The sequence below is a fragment of the Terrapene carolina genome, unplaced genomic scaffold, assembly GCF_002925995.2.
Source record: "Terrapene carolina triunguis isolate 2854851 unplaced genomic scaffold, T_m_triunguis-2.0 Scaffold136, whole genome shotgun sequence".
Lineage (NCBI taxonomy): Eukaryota > Metazoa > Chordata > Testudines > Emydidae > Terrapene > Terrapene triunguis.
Window position 1 is genome coordinate 4,075,802 of NW_020664487.1, and position 12,663 is coordinate 4,088,464.

General features: G+C 39.1%; 1 protein-coding gene across 2 annotated transcripts in view; it reads left to right on the forward strand.

Moving 5' to 3' along the window:
• Positions 1-8,392, forward strand: part of RUFY3 (RUN and FYVE domain containing 3) — a 72,429-nt gene extending 64,037 nt beyond the window's left edge. For both annotated transcript variants that reach the window (XM_024215879.3, XM_024215880.3), the window contains exons 16-18: positions 1,276-1,303; positions 2,974-3,048; positions 7,481-8,392. In XM_024215879.3, coding sequence (XP_024071647.3) covers positions 1,276-1,303; positions 2,974-3,048; positions 7,481-7,624 — 247 coding nt within the window. In that variant the 3' untranslated portion in view covers positions 7,625-8,392. The remainder of the gene's footprint in view (positions 1-1,275; positions 1,304-2,973; positions 3,049-7,480) is intronic.
• Positions 8,393-12,663: the final 4,271 nt, after the last annotated feature.

Here is a 12,663-nt window from a genome sequence, read left to right on the forward strand (position 1 = left end):
ATGTGCTAAAGTGAATTGAACATCACAGCAGAAAATAAGACTATGTTGTTTTGGCTGGGTTTTTGTTTATCTAGAAGATTATTTAAAAAAACAACAACGGGAGATGAGGTAAAGACTTGTGTTCAAACGGGTAGACGTTTTAAATTTGTATTTCTGTAGTCGGGACCCAGGTCTATAATCAGGATTTTTGTTCAAAGCCTAGTAAAGGACACTTATGTAATCCCTTCAAATATCACTTTTAAAAAGAAATGCTGTGTGAGAGACAGGTTATTATAAACTACAGGTGACCTGAAAAGGATCTTTTTTTATTAACTGGGCTTTTGTGCCCTTTTTAGCTGCTTTATGGTATATAAAATGGCCTGGAAGGTTTTAAGATTTTTTTTTTCCCCCCTGCTTATTTTTACTTGGACTATATCAGAAATATGAACTCCTGTCTTCCGTGGTTTTGCAGGAGGATTTATGGGGAGAATCTAAGAGGAAGAATATTGTAAGCTTTCACATGTTAGTTGAAGTTGCGGGGATGTTGAACCTTTAACAAAGGCTTTTCTCCAAAATGTTAATTAGTTCTTGAAGCTAAAGAGATATTACCAAAAGCCATTTTACACAGTCTAACTAAAAATCCCTTCCCCTCTCATTTCTCTGTTTTTGCTCCAGGCTCTTGTGATGTTATTTCACTAGTTCTCATCATAGTGAAATAACATCAGTTAGATAGACATGATCTACATTTCTAACGTAAAAATAATGCCGAGAAGAAAACATTTTGGGGGAGGGGAAAAAACTTTTTGGGTCTTCTTCATATGTCATAAAGGAGGGAAACGGCATGAGCCTAATTGTGTATTTTTCTTATGCAGATCATCATTAATGTATATTAAATGCATGCTGGTGTGGTTAAAGGTTATATTAGCATGAGTTTGGGATGGGCACCTGACACTCAGGTTGCAAAGTATAATTAATTAGCGACTTTGCCACTAATGTGTAAGGGGACCATCCCACATTCATGCTTATAGGTTTTGACACCACAGTACATAATCTTGTATTCCCTAATACGTATGTGTTTATGAATGGTTTTACATTTTGCAAGCATATGGAGTTCATAATAGGTGCTTTTTATAAACCTCAAGAAATAACAACAAAAATAGTGTGGTACTGTGTTTAAAAAAAGAAACAAACAAGAAACAACTTCAGTGAGAATGGATCCGAGACTCAAGCTATTTTCTTCTGGGAGATGTGGATAAAATGATACTGCTAACTTACTGTTTTCTTTTTTTATTGTAGGATACAGTCTGTCATACAAGAAGAGCAGGTTAGTATTTCTTCTGCTTATGTTGAAACACTAAAGTACAAATATGATGAAAAGTCTTATGGATTCACAATTTCTTCTTCAATCCATGCACCCTTAAGATCATAGAAGATTAGGGTTGGAAGAGACCTCAGGAGGTCATCTAGTCCAACCACCTGCTCAAAGCAGGACCAACGCCAACTAAATCATCCCAGCCAGGGCTTTGTCAAGTTATTCCGTATCAAAGTTGAGTCTCTTTCTACCCTCATGTAAATAATGTGCCTGGTAAAGCACAGTTAGGATCAGAAAATTGATTATGAAAATGACATTAAAGTTTCATGTTCTGTCTCCATCAGTGACTTCAGGATCAGTCAGGTCCTGTTTACAATTAGAAAGATGGTTTGGTTCGAAACGCACGCACAGCGACAACTCCCAGGCTTGCAGACTCGTTCTGGGCTCTGAATGTCAAGCTGTGTTCTTCCTGGCTCATGCATCATTGCCAATGCTAAAGATTCTGCAATTGGAACTCAGTTGGCAATGGTGTTTGTGCATTGATGCCTGAGGCCAGCTCACTCATCCATTTAGTTTTCATTCTGCAGGGTTAATACTTGTAAAAGTATTTTCTGCTGGGAAAGTAAAATATGATTTGTTAACACACTAGGAGCAGAAATATTGAATAAGATAATGCCATTTTATAGTCACTTTTCTGATCCTAAACATGCCTTAAAGCTAATAGAACAGTAGAATGTGTCACTCCAAATATTTCAGCCCTGTAATGGTAGCCTTAGATGTTAGGAATGGGGGATTTCTAAAAACGTTTGAATTGATAGGAAAGAAGTTAATTAAAAATGTGAAATAAATGCCACAAGGTAGCTCAGTTGTAGGATAAGCATCAGTTATAGAGACCGAGTACAAGTGTGTTTGCCATATGCATATGGGTAAGTGGAAAGCAAGAGAAAGTGAAGCAAAACAAATACTACTAGGATGTGTAACTGTCGACAGAATGGAGCTGGTAAGGATTTCAGCGTTGTGAGCCAGATCCTCCCAGACCCCACAGCCCTGGCATTCTCCGAGTGCAGAGAAACAGTCAGCGCAAAGGTTGGGCAGGGAGGCTGCAGCCTGAGCACCCGCAAACTAGACTAGACAGAAGAATGGCTTCTTTACACTTTGCATTAATTTGTGTAAAGCGCTCAGACATCTTGGCAATGAGTGTGGTGCAACTGCAGAGTGACTGAGTGTGTGTGTCCCCGACCCATCTGCACAGGTGCCCTCCAGGTTAGGAGGGCAGGATCGGTCTCCCCTAGCAGCCTTGTTGGTTTGCTGCATTTAGCCCTTTTACTCTGGCTTTGGGCACTCCAGGACTCAGTGCTTGGAGTATGAAGCCACTGTTCAGGGAGTCAGTTACACTCCGTGAAGTGGATTCTGGACGTTGATTGGCCAGAGTTAAATACTTCTTCCCAGAAGAGCAGTTTGTCTTGTGGTTTTCTGAATGGTTTGAGGTCCTGTTTGTATATGTGCACAAATAAATGCTTCCTGCAGGTTGCCCACTTCCTGAGCAATCAGACTGTGCCTCACATTGACTAGGAAAAGGGAAAGCTGCATTGTGAGGGCAGAGGGTAGCAGACACAAGCAGTAATACTGAAATGGAGGGTGCAGGAAAAGTAATGCTGAGCAATTGTTTGTTAATGATTTAGGAACTGCCATCTGGACCTGGAAAATCACAGATATGCCAGCTGTGCCAAGAGGAAGGCAGTCTCACCAAAACAAAGGTAACTTCAGTTAAGGGGAGGCTTGTGTGTCTTGGCCAGCCTAGTAGCACATGTGTGCCCTCTAAGTTTATTTTCTAAAAGCTGATAAATACAAGTAGATTTCCCTTTAATTACCTGGGTACCAGGATATACGTGTTTGTCCACCTTCCCATTCGGACAAAGCTGTTAAACAGAGAGGGCTTCAGGATCCTCCATGTCACCCGCTGTTGACACTGGAAAATGATAAATGCTGGTATGCGTCCCTCCCCCGAAGAACTGCCTTTAATTCACCCCCCCCATCCACACCTGGGAGCACAATCAGCCCTCCCCCCAATTTCTGCCAGAGAAAGTCAGTAGTGAGCATGTGAACACGTGGTTTTCATTATTTCATTTTTCCACTTTCTTTCCTGCCACCTCCCCCTTTATTCTCCTTTATCTTCACTTTTTTCTCTCCTCTCTTTTCAACAGGTCACTCTTCTTCCCTGGCCCTTTCTCCTTTCCAGAATCACAGAAATGGTGCCATACAGTGGGCCTTCATCTCACTTAGAGAAAATGAAGCCCTAATTAAATTAACTTTCCTTTCTCAGTCCCCCAACATCCCTGCTGCTAAGGCTGCCGGGTCCTCTCTGTCATGTCACAGCTACTGAACTCTTCCCAATAGCATTGAGAGAGCTAGATAGGAAAACCCCTGTCTGTGTGGTGAGAAGGGAAAGCAGGACCCGCAGAGGACCCTGCTGTCCTACTTCCTCTGGCAAGCTGGTAACATCACTGGGAGACCCACCTAATCCTTCCTGCATAATTGGCATTTTTTCTGAGATTTGTTCGTGTTCCATAAAGATTTGTCCCATGTTATATATAGCACTAGCTTTATGGCTCTAAAAATTACCACTATTAGAAGGCCGCTTGGGTCACATTTTCATTATGGATACGTTCAGGGAGAACTTGAAAGGCTTTTTAGTGTATCTGCCAAGGCCTGAACTGAGGGGTTCTGTGTTTCCTCTGGAACTATTGAGTGTCACTGACTCGAGGAATTGAGCAAGGAGCTGCTTTCTTGACAATGTTGGGTGTCAAGGACACCAGCCCTTATGGCACGAGAGACACAGATCCCTGAACTCCCGTGTTGGCAGGTAGGTAAAGCCGCCACTTAAACATTGGATGTAAACCACATCCTTTTTATTTTTGAATACATGCTGCTAATATTGTGGAGTCTCCAATGTGATTTCTATAGAAGCTTTTCAGCTTGCCTTGAGGAAGCACACCAGTCAAAAGTACTGCAAATTCCAGCACGTCTTATACCAACTTTTTATAAATCCCCAAATATGAGAGTAGTGTTTGGTTGTAGATATATGTCAATATAACTTATGCACATACATCTATACATTCCCATATATGTGTATATTAGGGCTGTCAAACTATTAAAAAAATTAATCACGATTAATCAGTTTTAATGGCACTGTTAATACTAGAATACCAATTTACATTTATTATAAATATTTTTTGATGTTTTTCTACATTTTCAAATCTGTTCATTTCAATTACAGAATACAAAGAATACAGAATACAAAGTATAGAGTGCCCACTTTGCAAATATTTATATTCAAAAATAATATAATGTAAAAAAGATGAAACAAAAGAGAGCAGTCTACAAGTTGAAGCATGAAGGGGCATACGAATGTTTAGCGCCTCTGGCATGTAAACTTTGCAACACGGGCTACAACAGTGCCATGCGAACGCCTGTTCTCACTTTCAGGTGACATTGTAAACAAAGCGGGCAGCATTATCTCCTGCAGATTGTAACCAAACTTGTTTGTCTAAGCGATTGGCTGAAGTAGAACTGAGTTGACTTGTAGGTTCTGAAGTTTTACATTTTTTTATTTTTTAATGTATTTTTTTTGTACACAATTCTACATTTGTAAGTTCAACTTTCACAATAAAGAGACTGCACTACAGTACTTGTATTAGATGAATTGAAATATACTACACCTCTACCCTGATATAACGCTGTCCTCGAGAGCCAAAAAATCTTACCGTGTTATAGGTGAAACCGCGTTATATCGAACTTGCTTTGATCCGCCGGAGTGCGCAGCCCCGCCCCCCCGGAGCACTGCTTTACCGCGTTATATCCGAATTCGTATTATATCGGGGTAGAGGTGTATTTCTTTTGTTTTTTTACAGTGCAAATATTTGTAATCAAAAATAAATATAAAGTGAGCACTGTACACTTTGTATTCTGTGTTGTAATTGAAATCAGTATATTTGAAATAGGGCTGTCAAGCAATTTAAAAAGTTCATTGCAATTAATTGCACGATTAATCAATAATACCATTTATTTAAATATTTTTTGATGCTTTCTACATTTTCAAATATATTGATTTCAATTACAACACAGAATACAAAGTGTACAGTTCTCACTTTATTTTTGATAACAAATATTTGCGCTGTAAAAAAAACCAAAAGAAATAGTATATTTCAATTCACCTAATACAAGTACTGTAGTGCAGTCTCTTTATTGTGAAAGTTGAACTTACAAATGTGGAATTATATACAAAAAAAAGCATTAAAAAATAAAACAATGTAAAACTTTAGAACCTACAAGTCAACTCAGTTCTACTTCAGCCAGTTGCTTAGACAAACAAGTTTGGTTACAATTTGCAGGAGATAATGCTGCCCGCGTTGTTTACAATGTCACCTGAAAGTGAGAACAGGCGTTCGCATGGCACTGTTGTAGCCAGCGCTGCAAGATATTTACGTGCCAGATGCGCTAAAGTTTCATATGTCCCTTCATGCTTCAACCACCATTCCAGAGGACATGCGTCCATGCTGATGACAGGTTCTGCTCGATAACAATCCAAAGCTGGACGGACCAACGCATGTTCATTTTCATCCTCTCAGCAGAAGGTTGATTTTCTTTTCTCGTGGTTCAGGTTCTGTAGTTTCCGTATCCGAGTGTTGCTCTTTTAAGTTTTCTGAATACATGCTCCCCACCTCATCCCTCTCAGATTTTGGATGGCACTTCAGATTCTTAAACCTTGGGTTGAGCGCTATAGTTATTTTTAGAAATCTCACATTGGTACCTTCTTTGCATTTTGTCAAATCTGCTGTGAAAGTGTTCTTAAAACGAACATGTGCTGGGTCATCATCTGAGACTGCTATGACATGAAATAAAAGGCAGAATGCGGGTAAAACAGAACAGGAGACATACAATTCTCCCCCAAGGAGTTCAGTCACAAATTTTATTAACGCATTCTTTTTTTAATGAGCATCATCAGCATGGAAGCATGTCCTCTGGAATGGTGGCCGAAGAATGAAGGGGCATACGAATATTTAGCATATCTGGCACGTAAATATCTTGCAGCGCTGGCTACAATAGGGCAATGCGAATGCCTGTTCTCACTTTCAGCTGACCTACAAGAAGTGGGAGCATTAACTCCTGAGATTTGTTGAAGTAGAACTGAGTGTAATTGTAAGCTCTAAAGTTTTACATTGTTTTATTTTTGAATGCAGTTATTTTTTTGTACATAATTCTACATTTGCAAGTTCAACTTTCATGATAAAGAGATTGCACTACAGTACTTGTGTTAGGTGAATTGAAAAATACTATTTTGTCTTTTACGTGCAAATATTTATAATAAAAATAAAGTGAGCACTGTACACTTTGTATTCTGTGTTGTAATTAAAATCAATATATTTGAAAATGTAGAAAACATCCAAAAATATTTAATAAATTTCAATTGGTATTGTATTGTTTAACAATGCGATTAATGTTTTTAATTGCGATTAATTTTTTTGAGTTAATCGCGTTAACTGCGATTAATTGACAGCCCTAATTTGAAAATGTAGAAGACATCTAAAAATCTAATAAATTTAAATTGGATGCTATTATTGTTTAACTGTGTGATTAAAACTGATTAATTTTTTTAATTGAGTTAATCATGTGAGTTAACTGTGATTAACAGCCCTAATGTGCATGAAATTAAAAATACATGTGTAGCTCTGGTGGATAAGACTTTTACTACTAGGGTTTCATATGTAGCTGTGTGTTCTGATTAACTAGCATTTGAATTTTTAAGTATTGATTGCTTAAATTGACTTTTGCCAAATCACATCTGGGTACAGTTTGTGAAATTTGCTCCAGCCTGTTCTTGGGGTTTTGATTTTTACTCTCTGGGTTTAGGAACTCTGCGGAAGTAACATTCTCATCCTTTGGGAAAGAACCTTTTATCCCTCAAAGGTTGGTGGAGGGGCCAACAGGTAGTCTCTAGTGATAGATGAGGGACAGAAGCTTCAGGTGCCCTTTGCAGGGACAAAGTACAGTCTTTTGGCCAACTGAATGTTAGTGAGAAAACCTGGTTACTTCACGTGGTGTTATTGGGCCCCTTGTGATTGGCTGGCGCGGTCTCTCTCATCTCATTAACAGTAGTTTCCACTTTTCGTTCCTCTTTCCCTTTTTTAGAACATTTGCAAGAACTGTGGCGGAATCTTCTGTGAGGCCTGTTCAGCTAATGAACTGCCCCTTCCATCCAGCATTAACCCAGAGTGTGTTTGCAACACATGTCACAAACAGCTGATACAGCAATATTCGACAAGCCCATTGTAGGACTCCGCATGTGGGACAGTGATGACCAATCAAGGCTTGGTCCAGCTATAAAATCTTGTAGCTTAGGTCTCGGGTCTGAAGCTGTTCAGGCGAGTTTCTAGAGAAGCTCTCTTTTCCCTCTGCTCTTGCAAGGTCAAAGAGCGGAAGTACATTATTATGTTCACATTCTCTCACAACTGTCAATTTAAAATGCTGGTCCAAGCCTTCCTTAAGGAAAACACCCCCACTTTCAGGCATGAGCTGCTGTGCGAAGAACTGTTCAGAGTTTCGTGTCAGAGTAGCCTTAATACGTGTACCATGGCAACTACAAGAAGAGGTAAAAACGCATGTACGAAGGTTTACTTAAGTGCTTTGTTTGAAGGCAAAATGGAATGAAACAGATGATAACTGAAACAAAGAACGAGAAGGTATTTTTCACCAGCATGTGTGGCTCTGCTTAAAACACCACTTTCCCTTTTCCCTTCTGTCCTTGGCAGTTCTACTGAACTGTGATGCTCCAGTTCAAAGAGAAAAATCTCACAAAAGAACTGGGAATTAAACGTGTGGGGCACATTGTTACTCAATTCAGTCCTCTCTTGGGCTCCAGTTTGGTTGTGTGGAGTAACATCAACAGTTGAGGGGAAAAATTTAAAAGATTTGGGGGTTATTTTTTTGAGGAGTGTGTGAGATACGAGAACTGAATCGCAGCCATTTCGCTCAGCACAGTACGCTTGAAAGTTCTCATTGCAAAATACTCAAACATTATTTAAATACAACTTTGTGGGTTTTTTTGTTTTTGTTGTTTTTTTTTTTGGTAAAAACAGACACCTCTGAACTTTATAGGGGAGGTTCTCGTGACTTATGGTAGCTGTGACATTCTAAAGACTATAAGTCTGTTTTGTCTCGACCTGATAATTAGAGGATGGATCTTGATTCCAAAATATTTAAATGGGGGGGAAAAAAACAACACACCTTGGTCTTTATTTAAACAGAATATTTAGGGGCATGTTTGTACATTCTGTCCAACATACTGTTCCTACTAATGTCGTGCACATTAATCAGCTGTTCAAGCAGCAAATGTGTTGTTTTTATTAAAATATAGTCATAAGACTGATCATTTTTTAGCCACAAGGAGGAGTGGCTGCTAGCAGGAGGCTCAAATGTGCTAATCTGAAATTCACTTTCAAATAGGTTTTATGGTTCATACAAAGATAATCTGACATAGTAAGATGTCATATTTAAGGCTTCTCTGCTACACCAAAAGACACACCTTCCTTCTGAAGTATACAGCCACTTGTACCTCTCTGAGGGCTCCAGCCTCCCCCCATGCCAAAACTGCAAAATTACAAATGCTTGTATGCATCCCTCCCCAAAGAGAGGGGCTTAGTTTATTTGGCCTACTTTGTATTGGAAACCTAACTGAACCATTAAGACCACAGAATGTATTGTAATCGTTAGAAAACTGACTTATGTATATTTATATGTATTGGAGGGTGTTGCATTAATTTTTGTACAAATCTATAGGGAAACCTGGTTTATTTCTCTAAAGGTGATTATATGCAAATTAAATCTGTTAGAACTACATTGAAAGTGTGTAGATCAGGCCACTTGATTGGGCCAGTGATGGTGATCAGTATATAATCTAGTCTGACTCTCCCTCACCTGACTGCAGGGAACTAGTGGGGCCTCTTTCATAGGAGCCAACAGGAGGGAGTGAATGGGACTCAAGAAAGTAGGGGGAATAGAGAGGAAAACATTACAAGATCAATTTGAAATGGTTTCTTAACTACTATTTTAAGGGGGAAATATTAGAATATCTTCCTGCAATTGACTATAGCAACTTCTCAGGAGGAATTAAAAAATAAAGTAGCTTTGTGTTTGGAATCTAAGTGGGAAATATGGTGCTTTCATATGTTCAACTTTCTATTTTCCAGTAAGACAGTTTTTTAATTAGGGTCACCAGTGCAGAGTCAGGGACAGCACTTTGACTGGAAAAGATACTTGACTAATGGATCTTTTATCCGAAGGTGAGGTTGATGGCTTTTGCAGGGAGGATATTCAATATTCATATACTGTACAAATCTACAGGATTTTAAATGTGCTAGTCCGAGTAGAAAATGAAATGTAAGCCATTCTGAGAGCATTTGGATATTATAGTGCTTAATTTTCATGTGTCAATGCTGACATGTCCATATTCCCTTGTGAGTGTGATTAGAAGCTCCAAGATGGTAGCTGATTCCTTGGTTGCCTTTATACCTTCTTTTGATCTTCACAAAAAGGAAAGTTGCTGCTACCCTTCTTAAATACTAATGCTGCAATTCTAAAGTCTCCATTTTTAAAAGCAGGATATAGTCACATATATAAACAAGTTTTCCCAGTTACATAAACTCTACTGTGCTCAACAACTTAAGTTTACTTCAGCCATGAGGAGTTAGTAACATATTTGTGTACATTTGAGATTCAGGAAGAGAGCTAAAATTAAATGTCAGAATTACAATGTGAGCTCCAAGATGGCTCCTACATAGGTCCTCTGATGTCATCCTCAGTATTAAAGACTTGTAAATGCAGTGCTGGCTACATTACTGTACACAATGTTGAATACCATGTCTAAGGGAAATTCTTCAAGCATGTTTGCTCCAATATTGTTTGTAGGTGTAGCCCTGAAAGCTAAGTGGGGGGGGGAAGATATTTTCTGGCCCACTTGTTCCACACAAAATAAAACTGTTTAAAGAATACTTTCTCCATCACAGTTGCTTCTCATTTCTGCTTGTGGATTGTTCTTCTGCACTAGGCTGAGTTGTAACCTTATAAATGCATCACTATCTGGAAGGTGGCACTTGCATTAAAAAGCGCTGTTTGCTAGTTCTGAACATTACCATTTACACAAGTGGCACCTTATTCATCAGTTTTGCTGGTTGTGTGCATTCATCTACTTAATTACCTGTTTTTACTGGCACTGCAGCAGTATGCAGCTAAGAGTGAGCTGGATTCTGTTTCTTCTGGTGGGTTGGCAGCTGTTTATTAAACTCCATGTTACTGAAGACAATGTGGATTACTCACCTGTAAGCGTAAGGTTAGTTTGGCCTCTACCACTTATTACAGAAGGTAATCTGTGAAGGAATTCAGCTTAGCTCTTAAACCCAGGAGGCGGTGGTAGAGCTTTGTCAAGAAGGGAGCAGTTGAACCAGAAAACACTGACATATAAATAGAGGGCACCTCTCCCCCCCAAAATCTCAAACACTTTGTTTAGGACTGAGTGCTTATGGTGGTAATGTAATCATTTCTTTCCCAGCTGGAGCACTAGACTGTGCTTGGTTTTGTCTCATGTGGGGACTGGAAAAATAAGGATGAGGTACACACTAGATACCTATAAACTGTAGCGTTTCACATTGATATCACAGCCTATGCCTCCCTATGAATTTCAGCATGTGGAGCTGGGGTGATAAAATGGAAAAGGGAAGAGAAATTAGTTTCACCATCACAGTAAAAGCTTAAGATACCTTAAGCCTTTTCCAACTGTGTACTGAGTCTAGCTTCATGATGCTATGCCTTTCAGTCTCCCAACAAAGTACATTGGGGGGGGGAGGAAAGCAGTGCTATTATACAATATGCAGTTTAGAAACTATCCAGTAAAAGCAAATATGAAACATCCTTGATTAAATGTTTGGGTAGGTACCTTTAAGCACTGTAGAGAACAGCTACCTTTCACCCCACAGACTGTATGTACATTTGTAGAAGTTTAATAAGCTCAGACAATTTAAAGTGTTAACTCCATCCTTAAGTACAATGGGATAAGAGGTGCCAGTTTTAGATGACAGGAAAGCACTTGTTAAGCAATAGGTAAGAGTTGTGGAACCATTACAAAATCTATATTAGAAACACATTCATTCTGTGTTTTAGACTCTCAATGCCATGCTTTTGCATTTTCTAGAATATTTGTATAATTTAAAGCTATGAGATAGTTCGGCCCTTGTTAAGTTGACATAATTGTTCAGATGCTCAACTACTGCTGGAATCTCTAAACATAGAGTTCTTACCTACTAAGAACTGTTAAGCAGCTTATGTCAAAAATAAGCTGTTGATTAGTAATGCAACACAAGTAGGTGATATTTCAGTGTCAGTGTCAGAACTTACACTGCCTGTACTGTAGCAATTACTGTAATACAAGGACAGTTAATGGACTCAACCTTAATTCTGTTTTTACAGACACATTCCACAGTGTGAACACAATTTATTGTGCGCTTTACTACACCAACCCATACGGAATAATTTTAGATACAGACTGAATTGCCTTTGAAAAAACAAGATGTCTTATGGTTTCTTTGCTACTGAACAGGAGCACCTGTATTTTAGCTCCAAGAATGATGAGCAAACAAAACAGTTCTTGCTTCCTACTGAAAAGAAAAAGGAAAAAATGTTAGGGATTTAGGCATCAGAAGCTCTCATTTGCCAAATGCTCAGTTTTTCTTCCACCCCAACACCCTTCCCCTTGTGTTGTTTGAGAGTTCTCTACTGTGCATAGCTCTCAACAAGAATGAATATAACTCAAGTTGTGAGGAGCATGCAAAGCTTACCTAAATTAAGCCACCACTAAAATGATCAGCTCTTTAAAATGGTATAAGCAGGTTCTCTTGACAAGTCTGCTGAAGTGGAGGAGATCCAAGCACAGAGCTAATCCAAATCATGTTCTGCAAATTAACCTATTTTCAACCAGACTGCTCACTACCATGCACATTAAAGAGGTCATAGATGTTACTAAATACTCTTGTAAGACTTCACAGGAGATGTGTAGTGCAAGTGTAGAACATTTACTGCTTCCTCAAGTAACAAAAGCAGTAGTGGAGGTGGTCTTCAAGCTATGCATGGGATAAGTGTCTGCTACACCTGGCAAGGAAGATTAAAGCCTTGAAACTCAGCTAGTCCCTTACCTCCAACCTAATCAATGTAGCACTTGAGAGGGTTCCATCTACCACTGCATTTGCTAGAGAGCTCAGACAAGGAAAGCAAAGGGAGGGAAAGATGGGAACCCTCTTCTATGCAGGGAATATAATCTAAAGGTC